At 38.6% G+C, this 22,013-nt stretch overlaps 1 protein-coding gene across 1 annotated transcript in view; it reads right to left on the bottom strand.

Moving 5' to 3' along the window:
* The window catches only part of SLC9A9 (solute carrier family 9 member A9), a 173,895-nt gene that overhangs the window by 126,829 nt on the left and 25,053 nt on the right, over positions 1–22,013 (bottom strand). The window contains exons 5-6 of the mRNA XM_041414482.1: positions 7,873–7,988; positions 48–153 (exon numbers count right to left, since the gene is read on the bottom strand). Of these exons, the coding sequence (XP_041270416.1) occupies positions 48–153; positions 7,873–7,988 (222 nt within the window). The remainder of the gene's footprint in view (positions 1–47; positions 154–7,872; positions 7,989–22,013) is intronic.

Raw genomic sequence — 22,013 nt, 5'->3', positions numbered from 1 at the left:
GCTTTCATGATCTCACCAAGTAAAGCATGGAGGTGGGTGTAACTTACTGTGTCAGTACGATAGCCACAGCATCATTTAGGACACTCTCTCCAAACAGGAGTGTGTATAAATCTGTATCCACATTCAGCTCATGGAAAATAGCAAGGACTGTCACTGTATGGGAGGAAAGCAAAGTGAGTTGGTATTTTCATATTCCTCTGGCAATTCAAGAAATAAAGCAATGTTAGAATATAGGTTTTCAGAAGCCCAGTCCTATATGTTGCCTAAGTGGATAACAATGAGTTAAGAAGGATCAACGGGAAAACATAAGATCATTAAATTCATTAAGTCTATGAGTTTTTCTGCTTCAGCGGAGTTTAGGAAGAAGCTTTCTCTCTCACAGAGAGAATCCTACAGAAATGAAAATGTCACAGCATGTTTCACTGTGCATGAAGCACTCTGATCTTGTGATTACAGAGGAATAAGGGTGCTGAAAAGAGTTGGATTTTGCTGTGGATTTTGTGTGTGATGAGTAGGGGTCTACCCGTTTTAAGAAGGATATAAATTACACTTATCCATCTGTTACACATGCTCACTAAGGGGTGTGCAGCATACCCACCCTGTCCTGCCCCGTGCTCAGCAGGGATGTGGCTCATAGCAGCCAGGAAGTCTCTGACCCAGTCCAGGATATTTGACACCTCTATCCCATTGTAAGGCTCCTTCAGGATACCAGTTATTTAAGTTCCTTCCTTCTCCCTGAGTGATACCCTATGTTTGATTTTCATTTCCCCAGTGCAATAGAAAAAATAGAGTGTGGTGAATCTAAATTGAAGGTTAGACACACATCATCAGGAGTATTTAGACATTTGGTTTCTATTCAGATTATTACATCCTGTTGATATTAACTTAGGCCTTCTCTGTTTTTCCCTCTTCCCTGCAGACAGGGGATCACAGTCCTTCCTATGGTCTATCTTGCACTTCATAATCTCCAGCTGAAGAAGGCTGTCTATGTTCCGTGTATGTTTTAGCTGAATTCTTATTATTCTTATTATTTTCTCTTTGCATGGACAAAGCAGAACTTTCTCATTTCAAACAGAATTTAATGTAAAGACCCCCAATTACTTGTCTGGTTAAAAATTGCATGGTAACTGCTTCACTGGTGCTCATTCTAATACATAACTGTACAATTGACTCAGTCCTCATATTCCAGGAATTCCAAAGATTAGGAGTGCCTCTGGGATGCCATGTTCACATCTGACATTTTAGAAATAAAAACTATATACTTTTATATTCATGTGACTGCTGACAATTCATACAAGAGCATGACCAGCTGATTATGCTTTGTCTCATTACATTTCTTGGAACTTTGAAAGCATCGCTGCCAAGATTTTCTAAATGGCACTTAAACATCTATGTAATCTCAAAATCAGTTTATAAACCCAAAACAGATTCTCAGTTCTCCTGTGAGATTTTATGTTAAAGTGATCTCTGTTGACGTGTTATCTCTGAAGAATTTTGGAAGTGTTATTCTACAGAAGAAATTTTAGGGGATGTGTGTAGCTGAACATTTGCTGATATAGCTATATTTAAATTAGCTAGTTATATTTAACCATCCTGGTAACCTCACCCATCTACTCCCACTGCAGTTATAATTTAAACTAGGAAAAGAGTTCTTTTCCCTGAATAGCTCAAAGGTGTAGGCAGAAGCTTTATTGACAAAAGATATTTTCTTGGCTCACCAACATCTATATTCAGGTTTTTGCCTGATTAGCAATGCTGACTTAATGTGCTAAATGTGGACTCAGTTTAGTGTCCTGCTCTCTAATGTCATTGGCATAAAAACAGACTTGTTTTCTAAAACTATTTGCCACTTTCAGCTTTTGCTTATTAGCTAATTAGTTTGGGCTCTCGTTAATAGTCCCTGTGATAATGATAGAAGGAAAAGAAAACAGTAATCAAAGTCAGTGTACTGCTGGGGTGTGTGTGGCAGGCCAAGCCAATTAGACAGAGCCGACACATTCCTCTCCTTCCTCCTGCCTCCTAAATAAACAACTTTCTCTTCTTGCTTTCTCTCCCAACTCTACCCCAAAAATATTACTTTAATCTTTTCAAATGAAAGCAAACTAATAAAGCAAGCAACACAGTGATGCATCAATTGCCTCTTCTGGGAGAAACTCCCCAGTTCACCCAGTTCTCAGAAAGTATCTTCCATTTCAAATGTTTTCCCCTTCCCAGGGGAGGTTATTGGATCTTCTTTACCTGTTCCTGACTGAAGGGTCCTGGTCTCTGCTCTGTCCCTCTGCTTGTCTGGCCCAAGGCAGAGCAAACTTCAGCCCCACCTCTGCTGACAGATATTTTTCTGATTTGTTTTTAAAGAACTGAAATTATGCCGGTTCCATGAAACTCAAGGGAGTCTGACTTGCTCTTCAGTATTCATACCATTTATAAATGCAATTATTCCTGAATCATGTCTAACCCAAATCTCCTCTCCTGCTTTTCAAGTCTGCAATTTCCATTCCTAGCCTAATGAGAGACAAAAATTTGTCATATTTATTCTGATTTTCTTTCAGCAGAATTTGTCTATTCAAAGACTCATTTCAGACATCTCCTCCCTAAAATGACTGACTTCATTCAATCTCCTCCTTTAGTAACGTTTTCTTGCCCTCTAATCAGCTCATATCTTTCCTGAAATACAGTGCCTAAAACCACATCCCAGTAATATAGTTGACACTCGCTGTCAAGAAATAGAATGAAAAAATGCTGTAGAACATGTTAATAAATCCTGTTTTCCTTTTTTTCTGTGTATTGGTACTTATGACTCATTTTCATAGGTTGTAAACTCGAAATTGTTTTCAGAGGTGAATGCTCACTTCTTATCTGCTATCTAAGAAGATGCTTTTTTCCAAGTGTAGCATTTATCCTTGCCTATTTTAAATCATTACAGGAATCCTACTGAATTCTAACCACGCCTTTCAAAGTGTTTGCAATCTCCTTTCAGTCATCATGTCCAATGAAGTCACATAACGTTTTGTCAAACAGATGACTTTAAAATTCAAGGGAAGTGATTTTAAAATAATCCTATAGCACAGTAACATGTCTAGTCTGTGAGAACTTTGATATCTAAGTCAAGTTTGTAGATGCTGCACTGCAGTCAGCTTGGCCCCTGGCTTTCTGAAGGCACTGCTGAGCAACAGTAAGTAGGGCTTGGTTTTTGTGTGGTAACTACTCAAAGACTCATATAATTCATTAGGTACAATACGTATTATAAAAATACCAAACTACTTTTCACTAAAGTACTCAGCATCTCTTGTTTCATTGTAAGCAAATGAGGACAGAAGAAGAGGTGGGTAAAGAACTGACTGGAAGGACAGGTCATTGGGGGAGCACTAACACCTTTTGTGGCAGTAGAAAACTGACACCTACAGAAATAACAGGTACCAGAGCTGCTGACTCAGAAAGGGTTGTGAACTTCAGTTAAAAATTCAGTGATGGGAAGCAGGAAATAGTGAGGCATCTAAGATTTTCACAGATTTTATTTATGCCAAGAGAAATCTGATTCACTTCTTCCTTGACTTCATGGGCTGAGGTAACATCTGTCACATGCTCAGCCCAACATGATCTCAGTTGTACTCAAGTCATAAGAAGTGTCTGTGGAGCTGCTTTGTGAGAGGTATCTTTGGACAAATGGAGAAACAAATTGGGTTGTTATAGATGTCTGTAAAAAGTATATATAACTGAAATATCACCAAACTACAACAGTCCTTATGCTAACTGTATCCAATGCTACTTTGCTGTTACTTTTAAAAGAATAAGGAAAGAAGAACTAAATTACACCATTATATAAAGTACTGGTATTATTGTACCCCAGTCTTCTGACTAGAGCTATCAATATCTTTCATAGCTCATGGGCCTAAATTCTTTTAGGAGTGCAGTATTAAATGGGAAGAAAATAAGATTAGAGAAATCTAACTTTAATTTCCTACTGACTTCGTCTAAAAATAAAGATTCCAATTTGAATTATAGACTCATTTCCCTATTAGTAAGTCACAGCACCCACAGATTTGTTCACTGGTGAACAAGAAGAAAGCAGACATATATTTTAATTTAAAACACATTTATAAACCGTCTTACATAAAGAGTGTTTGAAATGCATCACCTTGTTGTATTTATATGTTATGCTTCTTAATGCAAAATCCTTCAATTTTATGAGAAACAGAAACTGCTCTTTCTGATAAATATCCAATTTTATCAATAACAAGAGCAGCACAACCCACAGCTCCAGTTCAGATGTAACCATAGTAACTTGAAAAAGGGAAGAGCCTTGTGATTGCCAATGTGACCAAAGGTACGAAAGTTCATATAGCTCACAAATAGCTGTGCTTCAGCAAACCCTGTGAAGGTAAAACGGTTTTCTATACTTGAAATGGCAAAAATCAGAAAAAAACAAAAGGAAGGGCTAAAGGTGTGTGGAATGTCTTTGGATGGGAAGGTGGGTGCCCAGAGGGTGCTACCAGCAGCAGCCCTGGAGAGTTGTGCTGTTTGTGTGTTTGTTTTTGGTGGCTGGGGCAGAGGTGCCACCCTTACACCCCTTGTGCCAGGTCAGTGCTGTTCATTATTCCATTTCAGCCTGCAGCAGGGCTCGCTGTGAGGCTGCCTGAGCCCAGGGGACAGCTGGGCCACCCAGCCCTGTGGCAGTGTCCCTGTGCAGGTCTCTGATGGGCAGGCACCCCGAGCTGGGGCTCACAGAACCTTCCCTGCTCACTCTGCTGCTCCTGAGCAGGGGCACCCGGGTGAGAGCAGCGAGGAACTGCCCTGCCACTCTGAAGGGAGCCCAAAAACACCCCCAGAGCCAGGGCACAGCAGAAACCAAATCGCAGCACTAACACAAGGAAACCCTTTCAACAGTGAAACAAGGAAATCTGTGCTGCTTTATGCAGACGAAACAATAAGACATGATTTCCTTGACAATGTGATGAATTATGCCTATTGATCAGAATAAAGAAAAATGTAAATACTGGTGTCATGTTTTAAGTCAAGAATAATGAAGGGATAATTTGGGAATCTAGAAATTCTATTTCTTAACATTTAACCTCTCACCTGAAATCTTAAAATAAGAAACTTTCTCTACTGAAAATGATAAATTATTGGAAGGAGATGTTCTTTGTAAGATGAATTATTTGGTCAAGAGTGACCTTGTTTTGTCCCTGAAGTTTCTAACTGTCCTTTCTAGAGACATAAAATTTTTTTGAGGCATCACAAAGTATTGTTGATATTTAAGGATCACGGTCTATAATGCAAAACAAAGTCCCAAGTATATCCAGTCCTAAATTAATTTCTTAGTCTTAGTTCAAGTTTTAGTTTTCTATATAAGAAAACACACAGCACATAAAAGCAATTCTCCTGAATTATTTTTATGCCAAAATATCTAGATGAAAAATCTTCAGATAAAACCTACAGAGTGCTGTGACATTATTTCCTTCTAAGCAATACTAGCAAATTTTATCTGGCATATGTTTGTTTATTACTTTGACAGTAAAAATCTTTGTTTACCATGTAAACATCTACCAGTTATCTTTACTATCACAAATAAGGAGCTCAATCAAACCAACTCCTGTCAAGTCAACAAATCAGTTTTTAGCATCTTTTGAGACTTAATTGCTTTCCATAGCCAAGGGAAATTAAATCTCTTTTTGAAATGAGTTCATAATCCTACACAGTGAAGAATTAAATGAAAAATCATGTAGCAAATCTGACAGGAATTTATTATTTCATCTTATGACTAATTTATTGTTGATAATACTAACAATATTTTACTAAAGTTTTCTTAAAAAAACCCAAAATGAACCCTAGTTATCACAGATAAAATGTTTATACTGATTATTTTATGCCCTAATATGTATCAGTCCTCTAGGGAACCACATTTGAACTGATTTTGGAATGCCAGTGAGCTCTTTACACACTTGAGATTATAATTCACTAGCAAATCCTAAAGCACAATGAAATATTTTCAGCAGTGTCAACCATTTAATTAATGAAAAACTTAATTCAAAATTCTCTTAAGTCTTTGAGGGGTTGAAATTTAGGAATAAGATTAGTGAACACATGAAACAACTTAGAAAATTGTGAATTGATAGCAGAGGGAGCAAGACTGAACATTAAAAAACTCTTGGATGTGCCCAGACTATATAAGCAGACAAGTAATTAGAAACAATATTAATCAATGACAGTTTGTCACACTAAAAATAGTTTTCTCAACTGCAGCTTTAGCTTTTTAAGCCTGTTTAAAACTCTGGGAAAAGTAATCCTTGTAACTTATTCCTTACAGTGCAAGAGGAGCTTCTGTTTTGTTGATTTTTTTTCCCTCTTGATTGTTCTAGATTAATCAGTGGTGATTTAATACTCTTATAATCAAAATCAGTGCACTTGTCTTATACATTACTCATCATAAGTCAACATTTGTGAAACTAAATAGTCTTGGACTGGGAAATGGGAAAAGAAACTAAGCCAGCTGCAAAACCCTATTCATAGCACTATCAAGAAATATACTTGGAAATTGTAAGGATGCTTTATTCCATAAGCAGTTTATTTTCCTAGGTTTTCTTTGTGCTTCCAACTTCTGTGTTTTTCTCTTGCTCTGAGGATAGGCTTCAATCATGTGCTGAATCTTATTAATATAGCTGGGTGATCAAAGAAGTGGCAGCATATTGGACGTGTGGATTAATTTGAGAATAACAATTTCATGCAGCTTTTACAGTAACCTTGCAACAACTGTTTTGTGGAAACAAATTGTTTTATACTGTACTTTTAAGCTGTCAGAATGATAAATCACAAGCCCCAAATCTTTTGTTAAATATTGAGACTTCATTTAAAGACTGGAAAAAATGTGTAGAACAATATTGCTTTTTCTCATTTCTTTTAAAAGCCAGGAATTTGAAAGCTTTATTCCATAGTCTCTCAGAGAAGCTTCTCAAGAGTAGTTTTTTAACACTAATGCAGTATTTCACATGCATCACAAAATGTTTTCTCTTGTCTCCTTTAAAAGCTCAGCTGAAAATTTTTCAAAAATCCATTGCACCCTTGCAGATTTTGTATTTATTTTGTCTTAGTAGACAACCTCTAAAAATATCTGTTCACCTTCTCCTTTACTGTGTTCTCACAGCTGCAAATAGCAATACTTTTAATATCTGAGTAATCTTATTGACATTTTCAACATAAGAAAACCTGGACAAATCTACGAAAGCTAGGCTACCTTTGAGATTAGACTGTTTTAATTAGAAGGTAGGACTAGAAGACCTCCAGACACCCCTCCAAATCGAAATAATTCTGTAATTCTCTGATTGCAAAACTGAGTCTGCTTCCCAGACTTTGCTATTTAATGTAACTTTGGGTTTTAAATCTCACATCTGCAAATTCAAGTCAATTTCTTGGTATCTGGTTTTTTGAGTTGTATTTATCATGAACACTTCATTGGTATCCTATAAACAGTATTTACATGGCCGAATCTGAACGCTCCATTCCCCATATCTTTAAACTGGGTTAGGTCAGACATGGCTGTGAGTTGTGATTATTATCTGTGAGGCTCCAGCTTACAGCAATTCTCATATCAGCAGCAACAGGTGGTGTCCTGAAGATCAGAGAACATTTTCCCAATCTTTTCAGCAACCTCAATTATAAAGTTTGTGATCTCAACCTAGAAAAACCAGCTACTAAAAAACCACAAGGGACCTCAGGAGCTTGGACTTTGATTGATTGATGATTATCAGAATATCAGGTGTTTAACAGCTAAGGAAAGAAAATAAAAACAAGAACAGAGACTTTGAACATTTCTATGGCATATACAGTTCTTATTTACTCTTCTGACTTTTGAAAAAGTAATTTATTTGAAATGGTTACCTGGATCTGTGGCAGACATCAGCGATCCAAAAAATAAACAGTCAGTGAAGTGGAATTCCCATTGCCTTAATTGGCCAATGTGTACCATGGCCTTCACAAATCCATACATTATCAACCTGTCAGGGCAAGGATAAGACTGGTATTCAGACAGAGCATGTAATATCTACATTTAATTTACAGTATTAAACAGGTCCTTGTTCTCTTCAGCTTCTTTTCAATGAATGTATCACATGAATACTGAACATAAACTGGTATCATATAAAAATTCTATTTCCTGCTCAACTGTCCAATATTGTATTGAAACGTCAGAGACAATTCCAAATCAAAGGTTTTCTAGGTAATTTTCATCTGCTATTAGCAGAGAACAATGGTTGGGCTGTTTATTTTTCAAAAGGAAAGATAAGGTAAGATTAAGAAGACATTATTAAGACAAATTTGTCTAATCCAGAACATTTAAACAAAGGCAGTTCTACTATCAGCTCTGGGGCTTGCTCTGTATTTCTAAATGAATTGTTTCATTCTATCGGCTTTAAATGTTAGCAGCACTCAAAGTTCCACATAAGGTCTCTAAGTGGGCATATTTAACAACTCACAGTGACAGTGAGCCGACAAAGTCACATTTCAAAATGCACTGCTACAGCCTCACTAGCTTCACAGGAAATGTTATCTCTGGTTTATGTAATTAGACAGCGCTCTCTGAGATGTGCATTCCAATTAGAATCTCGAAATAACTTGGGAAAAAAAGATTCGCTTGTTGTTAGAACCTGTTGCAGATTTTTACAATATTATTCATGTTTTGGCTAGTTAATAATAAACCCCATTGCATTCAATGCCTGTTCCATAAACACACAGATTGACAGCTGTGCTCTTCTAACTTCAGACCCTCAACCAATCATTTAAACAAGTTCCATGCATGCTCATCCTGAGCTAGGTTTTGCCCTCAGCTTTCCTCCTAAGGTGCTCCTGAAGTCACATGAACACAGACCTGAGGGACAGGTAAAGTGCAATTAACAAACAGCCTGAGAGTTAATTACAAATCACTTTCAGATACTTCACCACGCTCGCCGTGTTGCACAAGCAGAGAAGCAGAGAGGTCACCACAGCCCTCCCCAGTGGCCCTGAGTATTTGTGTACATATTTACAGAAGTTCTCTAGCAAGCAGTTCACCAGCAATCACCCTGCCCCACTGAGTGCAGCTGGGGTCTCCCTGATGGATGAGCTCACTTTCTCTCCCTCCCCAAAGAATAACGACTCAAGACCTTGCAGTGAACTTAGTCTTATCCTCAGAAAAATTTGTCAGCTTTAAGGAATGAGTCCTTCAAAACCTGACTGTGGTGCTGCTCTCCCAATTTTCAATTGTATCCAAAGCCACAGTAATGGAAGTGAGCACAGCCATGTCTTTTAGAAATAATTGCCTAAACCTGCTTGCAGGTTTGACCCGAGATACTTTTCTCCCTCACTTAAAAAACAATTCAAAATAGTAAATAAAAAGAAGTTCTAAGTATTTGGCAAATTTAGTACTGATAATTCTACATATTGAAAAGATGGATCCCAGTGGATACCTGAGCTCCCAATGGTAGTGATATTACACACCATCCACTAGTACCCAACACAGCTGTTCTTGATGGAAACCCGAGAAGGAAAGCACACCCCAAAGACAGCAGGACATTAATCCCAAGGAAATGTTCTGCGCTGATGGTACTACTGCTATTATGAAATATAATTGAAAAAAAAAGAGTCTTATTGATTTTTGGGGCTGCTGTCATTTAATCTGATACATTTAGTATATTTTTAGCAAGTTTACACCAAATTTCAGTAAGCCAGATTGCTTTATTAATCAAATATCCATTTAATATATGTTAAAAAATTTATGAAATATCGATTATTAAGTTGTAAATAAATCCAAGCATCAGTGACTCTGAATTTCCTGTGTTTCCCATGGAAACATGTTCCCACCCAGTGCTCACTGCTGACACAGAGCAGGCTATTGACACCAGTGGAGTCAACATAAGAAGCTCTGAATTTATTGAGTGGGATAGCACTTCTGTTTCCAATTCCTGTCTGTGAAATCATCATTTTTACTAATAGAGAATGCTAAATTTTATTTTTCATTGTTTTAGAATTTCAGAAGTGAGATCTTCAGGGCATTATAAAGGCAAAAGAACTTGAGCAGCAAATCAGTGTAACTCTAATTTTCAGTGTGGCTTTGAAAATCTTAATTTTAAAATAATACTGAAAACTTATATACTTTTTGAAAATATTTTTTAAAAGCTATATTGCAAATACCTTGGTAAAGTTGTTGCCTCTTAAAATGTGGGATCTTTATATCTGTTCTAAAAGATCCTTATCTGACAATTTTATACAGTAGGAGTTGTTTTCTGTATAAGCCTGGATTTTGCATTTATACTGTGAACTGTACATCATTTAGAGCACTGTATTTACCACAGGAGGTAGTGTCCCTTCACTTTCCCCAAATGAAGCAGTGAGTAGGATTCTGTGGAACAAAATGAATGAGGCACAGAGCTGGGTAAGGACTTAGGAGAGGAGAGTTCTGTTGAAAATCTGAGTCCTCAGAGCTGCTGCCTCAGGTCCCTGCTGCACTTTGATCCACAAAGCCTCTTAACTCCCAGGAGGTTTTTTGGTGGGGTTGTCCAGCATGTCCTGCTTGTCTAGAGATCCTCTGGGATTCACAAACTGATGAATGACCTGTCTGCCAGTGAGAACTGCAGGAACATCCTGACTCTCACAAAGCCCAAAGCTGCAGGGAAAAGAGGTGGCTCCACTTTGCAGTCCCTTTCCATTCTACTCTGGTAGAGCAGGACATGTGAGCCTCAGAGCCAAAACCTTCCGTCACCCGGTTGTCCTTTATTTTTCCTACACTAAGAGCATGCCAAACAGGGTCCCAGCTCCTACAATCTGCTCCACCTTGCTCATAAAAAGCCATTATTCATTAAATTAGGCAGTTGGAATGTGCATGGATGTGACAGTGTGATGTGGTACCAGGGGTCATGGGTCCTATCCTGGGTGATGGAAGTCTGACCTTAAGCCTTTGAAGTCAAATTCTTTTCCCTCTGTCCCTCTAGCTTTGTGCAAGTGTCTCGAATTCTGCTAGGTGACAAAGTGTCCCAAACAATGCAGTTTTTATTTGCATTTAGGTAAATATATCTTTTCTAAAAGCTACATAGATTCAATACAGAGCAGGGAGTTGATTTGGAATTGCACTACCTCCTTATCACTTCTTTTTGTCATGGATAAATCTTCAAATTCAGCAATGTATTTTTGTGATCAAAAAGTAGATTATTAGAAAAATTATACTTTAGAAACAAATTGCAGCTAAATCGATCAGTAATTAAAAGTTGCTGAAAAATTCTCAGTTGGACTTAGTGATGTTTTGGTTCTTCAGAAAATGTTTGTGAATAACTGATTTGTCATAGATTTGGAACTGTCATAAAGTAAGAAAACAGAAGAATAAAATGCAGATTAACTTTGCTGCAGGGGCTCTGACATTTTCTACACCCAAACATATTTTTTTAAAGTCTGGATAGGAGCCCATCAAGTTAGAGCAAGTATTTTACCACTTCAGCAGGAAAAGAGAAAAACAGTAATGTAATATAATGAAACACATGAGAATTCAGAATTTTCCAGATTACGCAAGTCTGGCACTAACGAAGTGCCTCATCACTAAAAAATGCTACATAGAATGCTGTCATTACACAGTAGAGGAGACACCATATAAATATTTGACTTACTGAAGTAATAATTTTCTGGGAAACTGAACTTTAACTCCCACAATTTCCAGTATGAACCAGCAAGTAAACCACACAAACCACACAAAGTCTCATCACAACAACACAAAAAAACCCTTTAAACTGACAAAACTAACAAAAATAAAAGTAAATAACAGACACTGAAGAACGAGAACAAAAGCTCTTCAAGCCTTTAATTATTCTGAGCTTAGGGTTGTCCTTAGATTTTTGAAGCCAGACTGAATTTTGAAGCTTGTTGGTGTAAAAAAGTGGGGGTGAAGAGTCTCCATTTGTACAGGGTCCATTTGTACAGTTTTTTTACTACCATATGCACTGAGTAAAGGAGTTTGGAAAGCACACTGGCTGGCTTTCTGTACCGGTGTACTGATGGAAGGGTCCAGTGAGTTTGTTTATAAAGCTGCTCTCCAGGAAGGCTTCTCTGGGACTGGGACATCCATGGACTAGCTGCTGTTTACATGTAGAGGGGAAAAAAGACAGCCATTTCCCAAGACCTTTAAAAAGTAATTACTACACACAAAACTTTTGAAATGTTCAGGAAGAGCTTTAGATGCAGCTCAACAGAAGTTTGGTTGGGTTTTTTTTTTTTTTTTTTTTTGCAAGAGTTTCCTTTAGTGGCATCTGATTTTAAGGGACCTGAAAAGAGAGAGAAAAATTGCTTTGGGGTTTTTTGGGAAGCTCTTGTCAGAAAGCTCTCAATAGCAAAACCTCTCTTCAGCAAACTGCTAGTGGAAGAGAGATAATTGGCAGTTTTAGAGCAGAGGAAGTGGGACATGTCTGATGCAGAATGGGGAGGCTGCAGGAATGATGCAAAGGACAGAAGCATTGCAGGTAGTCACAAACAACATCAGAGCACACTGGGACGGGAAAAGATACCAGAGTCTTCAAGGCAGGGAGGCTGAAAGCCTGGCAAGAGTTTTGGTCCTCCGGGTGGCTCAGAAAGGCCATGTGGGTAACAGGCAGTGAGCACAGCACACCCAACAGGCAATCAGCAGGGGCTGTGCTGTTCCCAAGGCAGCTGGGGAAGCCAGCCTGGGACCAGCACTCCTGGCAATGTGAGACTGCAGAGTGTCCAAAAGAACACAGAGAGCAGCTATGAACAGTCCACAAAGGGGACAAGATGACAGTGCATAAGGTACCTTAGGTACATGTGAGATGAGACAAATGCAAATTGAAAAAAATCCTTCAGATCCCTTGTGGTAAAAAGATGCCTCACTGGTGTAGTCAGGCAAGAAATCTGTGCCAAGCTTTGCCTCCTAAAAATCCCAGCCACACCTTCAGCTTGCAGGACCTGGCATCACAGCACCTATCCCTCTGCAATAGAGCAAACTGAAAAAATTACAGCGAAAAATACATATGGGTAGGTTAGTTTATAGGCTATTGCTTCTTTGAAAATTAACTGCATCCTCTCATGCAAACTAAAATGGGGAACCTACCAGTTCTAAAAGAATCTACTCCTAATTTAAAGCTCTAGGGGACATAAATAGAATGTAATAGAACCTGCTAAGTGAAGATATACAGCACACACACATGCCCTGTATCCTCAATACAGATAGCCCCATCTGCCTGATGATTTTATCAGCAGTTGTATTTTCTTCAGCTTTGTTATTCATTGCATTATGACTGCTGAATCTCACTATGGATCTTTATTGTGTTAAAGGTTTTAAAAACATAATTCCAGATTTAAAGGGTTTGTGCAGTTATGCTGTGTAGCATGGAAGAGACTTGTAATTTGCATCTTTCTTGCCAAATATATTTTCTAGCCTGCAGAGAATTTTTTATCTCATAGTCTAACTCCCTAAAGAATCTTGCCCTATCTAGACATGATTATCTTGTAGCTTGAAGCCAGTTGAACATAGCTACAGATTGTAATCATGCAAGTAAAAGATGAAAAAATATTTCTTCCTTTACATTTCTTCTTTTTCACAAGGAACAGTGATATTAATAAACCAACAATAGGAACAGGGGATGATTTTATTCTCACTTGTATCTGAAGTAACATAGTGATTGACTGATACCATAGTAGAAATAAAAAGTAATTTGTCAGAATTTAAAATATATGCTGGAAAACACAAATAGTAGAGATGAAAATTAAAAACTTGTTTCTTTATTTTGATCTTTCTGTTTCTAACATACCAATGTATTTCTATAGCTTTTTCCACACAATAGAATTCTTCACATCAAATGCTCTGGCCGCAGCGATCTGTTATTTCAAATTGCTCTATGTGCTATTACTTCCTTCTTTTAGTTCTCTTTTAAATCAGTTTTGTCACTAGAAAGGCTAGTATCATGGGCTTTTCTCCAAAAAATAATTTTCTCACTAATCAAAGCAGGAGAAAACCTCACTGAAATGTGTCAGTTAACAATAAAGCAATAGTAACATTACCTAAAGTTATTCTGTATAAATCACACAAGAAGAAAACCCCTCTGGCTACAGAAATAACAGAGATCAGAAAAGAGCCCGACTTTACAAATCACTGCATCCCCAGTTACCTGGGGCACAGTGACTGTCCAACAGCTGAGCATCAGAACTACAGAGCTGCAGCTCTCACAGAGCTTCAGCATCAGCAGATCTGACACAGCTCCAGGGAGCCCTGCTGTGTTCGGGGAGCCTTGGCTTAGCTTTTCCCAATGGGCACTGCCAAAGATCTATCACAAAGACTTTGGCAGTCACAGATCATCTTCTGTGTGCTTCTTACATCAGAAGTTGGGATGGGAAGGCTAAATGCAGAGAAACACACTTTACACCTCAGAGACAGGGAAAGAAAGGCGGTGTTCCAGTAACCTTGGTCCACAGGCAGCTCCTCAGACAGTCCTGTGCTGCTGGAGCTTTGGGGAAGAGAGGCTGTTCAGAGTTATTCAGTCAAGAAAATAGGTACTGAATGTAAATAAAAAAATCCAGCCCATGTTTCTACATCAGTCAATTTGGGGGCCACTGGTAATAGAAAGAGTCAAGAGATCTGAAAGAGGCTTCAAAATTGCAGGGCTGTCATGCCCTGTTTCACTTAAGGGACAACAAACCATATTTGTGTGCAAGGCTTTAGGACTGGCTTGAACAAGATTATGCAGAAGGCCTGAGTGCTCAGAAAGCCTCAGTGTCTGAGCCTTTGCTTAACTAAAAATATCTTCCTATGGATTTTCCTCATGAAAGTAAAGAATAGCTACATGTCAGTATTTTATTTTGGTTAGTCTTCTGTAGTACGTTCAACCATGGGTTGAATTATTGAAATATAGAGATATTTTCCTTTAAAATGGAAAAAACCACTTTGTTGCCCAAGTTCAAAATTTCAAGATACAATTGTAGATTTGCTGTTAAATGCTAACAGTGTAGCAAAAGTAAGGAGTAAAAAAAAGGGGTAAGGCATGAACACACATGAGATGAAAGTTAGTTGAGGTCACCAGTCTTCCCTGGAAACTGTCAATAAATGTTTTTTTGTTGTTGTTGTTGTTGTTTTTGTTTTTGTTTGTTTTTTTTTCTTTTTTTAATTTCCCATCTTTTTTTTTTCAGCTGACTTTCAAATAGCCCTTACTGTATTAGAGGTTTACAACAGTGTGCACCACAGACATATAAACCTGTTCACCACCACTCATGACTGCATAGTACAATTTAGTGTATTTTTAATATTTCTCTAATAAGGATAACACAGCTTCAGGATCCTGTATTCCTGAGCTCCACTTAAATTAGAACAATTATGCATTATATGCAGAACAACCTGAACCTCTGCAATGAAAAAGCTGCACTTGATCTCAGAGTGTTGAGTAAAATGTAATAATTACTTGGGTAAATGAGCCATGAAACACTGTCAACTGTACTGTGTCCCAATCACAGTGCCACTTAATATTTTATTGCACTACACAAATTTAAACATTATCTCAAGATTTACTTAGTGTTATAAATTGAGAGAACCTTTGAAAAGGGGATGAATTACTGACAGTCTTGCATACATACTTTGAGCAGATATATTCATGACAGTAAAAATTAACTCTAGAAAAAGCAGACATATGATTTTCTAGATATAATAATGTAAATTCTTTTAGAAAATCCTAAATCAATGTTTTACAGAAGGTGGCAGCATCCCAAAAAAATATTAGTGACACCAAGAGATTTTCATCAGGAAAAAAGGACTGAAAATACCCAGCTTACAGAGAGAAAATAAGGCAGTGATTGTATTATCTACAGGATAAATGTAATTAAATGTCAATAACAATTATGGTCTCATCCTGAACTAACACACAATGTCACTCAGAGCTGGTTAAATTAGGTTCACTGGTTAACTGGCTCATTCAGTCAGTCAGCAATGAATTCACCAAAGAGATGCTCCAATGATTATCATAATTCTAGCAATCAGAACATGCAAGGTTTTTCTTTACCTACAAGAAGTCAACATTCTGAAGGATTTAGTCTGGTGTAAATATTTAGGGTTTTGTAAGTTCAAGAAAACCCGTTGCAGCTCATAAAATTGCCTCCAATATGAAAAGTTTCTCTCTAGTTCTCAGCTGAGTGGGTGCTTTGTATTCTGAAATGTTAAGACCCTTAATCCCATCCCATTATCAAAATAAATGCCTGACTTTGATATTAAAGACTCTTCTAAATCCATGGCTTTGACCACATCTGATAGCACTAAGTGTCTCAGATTAGCTGTGGACCCAGAACAAAACTTTGTATCTGTTTTCTTTACCTTTGAAGCTTCAAATGTGCCAACATATATCACCATGTATCACCTTATTATTATATTGACTGAGGGATATATGAGGGCAATTTTGTCTTTTCAACCTCAGGAATATTGTATGTGTGAAGAAAACTCTATGGGTTTTCTTCAGAACTCCATATGACAGAAAAATTCCACTTTCATGTCATGAAATAGTTTTCATGACAGTCAAGAATGTTAATATAAAAGACCTGTCTGTGGAAAGTCCTCAAGCCTTTCAGATATGACTGATTAAAGGAGAAAAACAAGTCTGATTCAGCAGAAATTCACAAGAAAACTATTCTGAGTCTAGAAAGTTAGAGCCAATAATGTTCTGAATTCCCTCTCCAAGTATAGAAACATTGCTGCATCCTAACCTGCTATCAATCTATGTTAAAGGCAGACTCATGCTTCTGGTTATTATTCATACTGAACTAATTAATGAATTCTATTCTCTAAATTTCAGAATGTACTCTTCCAAAGATTCTGAAACAGCAACGCTTTTGTCACATACTTGAAACTACAGTGTAAGTACTGAATTTTACACATAAAACAAGAAAACATTTTCATTTAACATTTCATATCGAAATACATAAACACCATGATCTCATTTGCAAGGAACTTCTACAATAGGTTACACTGCAGCACCTGATGTTTCCTTTAAATTAGCTTGTATTATCATTAAAAGGTAATTAGGAACAGTTTGTGATTTCAGAATAATGTAAATTAGATTAGAGAATAGCCTGCTGTAAAATAGGGCATGAAATGAACTATAAAGACAAATGTTTGAAACAGTTTTAGCATTTTTATTGAATTAGCTCAATCAAATAGTGGTACATTTTGCTCAAGAACAAAGAGAAGAGGAATTCATACCTGCACTATAAATTAAAATTGCCAGGTACTCCTGACAGGCATTTAAGTTAGTGCAGGTTTCAAATGTAAAATTTATAGTTAGATGAAAAAGTTAAATGTGTTTAGGACAGACAGGGACATTGCTAAGGCTTGAGAGTTTCCAGGAGCCTACCTGGGATTGGTTCAGTCTGCCTTAGAAATAGGAGACACTCTGGAATATCAACCAACTTTAAAACAATGGAGTTCCACATTTCTAAATTAGGGTGTGGTTACATCTTGGGATTTGGATCAGTCTTGTGCCTTAGTAATTGAAATCTAAAATTGAGACCTCTGAGAGTGTGAGAATTTCTGTAAGTGTACAGACAGGAAAGGAAACACATCCAACCTTGAACAAACATTTCAAGTTTGGGTTTATTTTTAAACGGAATCCTTGCTCTGATGAACAAAGATGGAGGAGAATGATAAAATTTCTTTTTGTGCCTAGGCTAACTCCTGTTTCTAGGGATGTGAGAGTATTGATGTGCAGTGATGGCCATTGCTCAAGCGAAAACAGTTTTTTTTGGTTGGGAAAGAAAAATTAATTGATGGGCAGGCTTGCAGATGGGCCTAAAGTGACATGAAACTACTGTGATGAACTTTCAGAAACAGGAACCTTCCAAGCCAATAAATAACTTCTCAGGGTGGAAGTATTTGTGGTGATATGATTCAGGATGAATCAGCAGCACATGAGCTTCAAAACATTTAACCTGTGGCAAGCAGGTTATCTCCTGCTTATACAGTTATCCTTAACTGGTGTGCTAGACAGAAAGGGTTTTTAATACATTATGTGTGCCAGCAGCGTCCCCAAGAAGCCTACTGTTGTGCTACTGTATTTTTATTTTAAACACTCTTACTAATAGGTTTGTGGCTTCTGAAGTTGTAATAAGAAGTCTGATAAGTATCAGTGCCCTACAGAGGAGGAGTCTGCTGTCTTGTGGGAGCTGCCTCCTCCCCACCAGACTGTGCTCCTGGATCACACGGATTCAGTGCCTGTAGAACACAAATATTTCAGTCAGCTCCTTCACACAGTGGTGTTGGTTCTTCTCCATAGCACACAGCCATTTCTTCGTTATAGTTTTGTTATTTTTATATCAAAGTGCATCAAATATGTATCTGTTATTTAATTATGGCTAATTATGATACTCAGAATGATGTGCAGAAGATTTGATGTTTTCCTCTGATGCCTAAAATGCGTATAGCAAAGACCTGGGCAGCTCTGGGAATGGGGGAAGAGTGTATTTGGGCAACAAGAGGGAAGTAAGACAAGTTACATTTCTATGTTCCCTGTCCATTCTAGTGCCTGCTCCTCAGGCAGCCTCAGGGTTTATGCCAGTGACTGGCCTATAAGATCCCAAAAATTTCTGCCACATTAGTTACCAAATAGATCTACCTTCAGCCTCAAGAGGTGCAGCATTTTCATGGTAAATCCCGTGGGCAAAGACTCATAATAACAAGCACGTGGAACATCAGGTAACTGCTGTTTGTGGAGAGCGTGAGGGGTGGGACGAGAGAAGCCATTCCCTAATCCTCTGCTTTTAAGTATGGTGTGAGCAACTGGGCAAGCTCAAGGCAGTGAATGAAAATGCCAATGAAAACATCCTGTCACCAACTGGGCAAGCTCAAGGCAGTGAATGAAAATGCCAATGAAAACATCCTGTCACCACTACCAAGAAGGTTCTGGATATACAGAGTGCAAGGCGCTTTCTGTCACATCTGGACATACCAGGGGGATCCTCACAGGCTTTAACCACATAAAAAGCCCTTTGTAGAATTCTTATTTCCTTTCTTTTATTATAGTTGACACTGCACAATGCCCACCCACACAGCAGTAAGTGTATGCTCTGTGGCTCTATCCTGCATCCATGCTCCTCACTGACAACAGCCAAGGACAGACGCCATTTAAGCTTAGGAATTGCCAAAACATTTGGTTAGTTATTGCTAGCAGAAGGCAGTAGGTGGAAGTTATTTCTTATTCCTTTTGAGATTTAGGATATAAACCTACAGGATCCTGTAGGATATATGATTGAACCTCTAGCATAAATCTACAGTTGTGTCAAGATCTACTTCACTCCCTGTCCAGGTTTTCATTTCCTTTCCCCCAAAGGCAGAACAACTTTCTAAATAAATGTATTTTAGTTTTCTAGCACTGGGATGTGATAAGAAAACTCACACAGGCACAAGCTGGATGTATAAAAGAGAGTTTTACCACAGCATTCTTAACAGTTTGTGGCAGTAACATCTGTAGATTGATTTGGTGCATCTCATGGAGGTCACTTCTCTAACTAAGGAATGCCCGTGCCCAGTTACAGGACACGCTGTTCTCATTACAGGACCTTTCATGATTGTTGTGTCTCTTTTAACAAACAAAAGTTTCCCATTCTAGAGGATGAGGTTTGACAACCTTTAAAATCCAAACCTACTGCTGTAGCTTTTAGTGGAAATGATTAAATGGAAAATTGCTGTAAATGCTTCCTGGGTGAGGCGAAAGAATGATAATTAAATTCATTAAATGGAAATGCAGTAGTGATGCACTGGCTGCTTTCTCATGGAAAAATTTACTTTGTAAATACATGAAAAATGAATTGTTTTGATGAGAAAAGATAGAGATATTTGTTTAAATGATTTTGCCTCTGTAACAGGGCTAATAGTGACAGTGGATTACAGGAGATAAAATTCTTAAATATGTATGGAAAAACATCATGGGACAAATAATTTTTGTCTGACTGATGTACATTCCATATCAAATTAAATAGAAGTGTAAATAAGACAAATATATGTGATTTGGCCAGATTACAACACTTCTGTGCTGGGTGAAACCAAGCAGCTATATCAGTCCTGAGAACTGCATACTAAGCTTAAACTGTCCTTAAATTTCCAGGGTTTGTGAAGGCAGAACAAAACTACTGATTAGTAGAAAAGCAGGTGCAACTCATTGGAATTCAGGGTAAATCTACAAATATGTGTCACACTGTGCAGCTACGTTTGCATCAGGATGTAGCAGTGGCTTGATAGTGCTTATCACTCAGATAAAAGCAGTCAGAACATGGAATGAGAAACAGCCTACAGCAAAACTGCTGGGGAAGTCTGGGTGAGGAAAATGCAATGTGATTATTAAGGCTAAGGCTAGCATGGACGCTGGGGTAAATGTTGCTATTCCTGCAAAGGTGTGTAAGGGGATCTTTCCACACCCATTATTTAGGGTTTTACAGTCCTACAAACACAAACACCTTCGCATGTTGTGCTGGGCAGGATTCTGTTAGAGGCCCAGTTGCTGAAGCATTGACAGACACTGCTGTATTGTTTCCTACACACCAGCACTGCCTTCAAAAATTCTCCTCCAGCCCTCTGGTGATGTGGGCCAGGGCATGGGTGAAGTGGCTTTGCAGTAATGCACTGCAATCAGACATAGATTTGACAAGAGGCTGGAAAATATTTTTCCAGCAATAGGACTGATTAGGCATTCACAGCTAGAGCTGAAGTACTGTAGAAATGCAAATAGATTTGTTCTCTATAATGGCAGCAATTACTGCTTTGCTTCATCCTATAGTTGGATCAAAGCAGAGAGAAAAGGACTGACATTTCAGCACAGTAGAATTCATTCTTCCCCTGCTCCCAGGGTTTTAGGTATACTGGACAAAGCAGCCAAGAATGAACTGCAAAGTAGCCTTTTAGGGGTGGAATAATGAGCTCTACAGTCTAATAGCTCTTTTACTGCTCTAATTTCTATGCCTCCGTGATCTACTCCTTCATTTCATCACTTCAAAGATCAGAGAAAGATTATATTCTTAAATGAGCAAGACTGAAGTACATTCCCTCATTGGGAGGACACTGAGACAAATTAACTAATACTACATCACTGAGCATGGCTTACCATGAACTACAGGAACTTTTGGGACTGATTTTATACAGCAGCTGGAGTCAAATTTGTTTAACACTGTATTGGCTTCGTGTGGGGGGGCTAAAGAGGTGGCTTACAGGGGTGGCTGCTGTGAGCAGCTGCTGGAAGCTTCTCCCGAGTCTGATGGAGCCAATGGCAGTAGGCTCCAGGATAGACCCAAGGCTGAGCCCACTGGCAATGGTGGCAGCACCTCTGTGATAAGTTGTTTCAGAAGGGGAACAAAACCTGCACAGATGGAGACAGGAGTGAGGATATGGAGAGAAACAGCCCTGCAGACACCAGGGTCAAAGGAAAGAGGGGCAGGAGGTGCTTCAGGTACTGGAGCTGAGATTCCTCCTGAAGCCCATCGAGAGGTCCATGGAGGAGCAGAGATCCACCTGCAGCCCCTGGAGGTCCATGGAGGAGCAGAGATCTACCTGCAGCCCCTGCAGGACCCCATGGCAGAACAGGTAGATGTGCCTGAAGGAGGCTGTGACCCCATGGGAAGCTGGAGCACGGGAAGAATGTGAGGAATCCTCCCCCTGAGGGGGAAGGAGCAGCAGAGACAAGGTGGAATGGTGTGATGAAGTGACCTCCCTGTCCCCCTGTGCAGCCATGGGGAGAAGGGGGTGAACGTGTGACTCATTAAGCTGGGGGAAAAGAGAAGGGTTTTTAAAAGATTTGTATTTATTTCTCACTATCCTACTCTGATTTGATGGGCAATAAGTTAAACAAATTTCCTCAAGTTGTGTCTCTTTTGCCACGAAAGTAACTGGTGAGTGATCTCTTCCTGCCCTAACCTCGACCCAAGAGCTTTTCATTGTATTTTCTCTCCCCTGTCCAGCTGAGGAGGGCAGGGACAGAGCAGCTTTGGTGGGTCAGCCCAGCACAGGAACAGTTTAACAGAGGGTCTATTTAGAC

Source organism: Onychostruthus taczanowskii, unplaced genomic scaffold (genome assembly GCF_017590055.1).
Source record: "Onychostruthus taczanowskii isolate IOZ18803 unplaced genomic scaffold, ASM1759005v1 scaffold45, whole genome shotgun sequence".
NCBI lineage: Eukaryota > Metazoa > Chordata > Aves > Passeriformes > Passeridae > Onychostruthus > Onychostruthus taczanowskii.
Note: the sequence above shows the minus strand (reverse complement) of the source record. Positions and strands in the feature narration are given on the sequence as shown.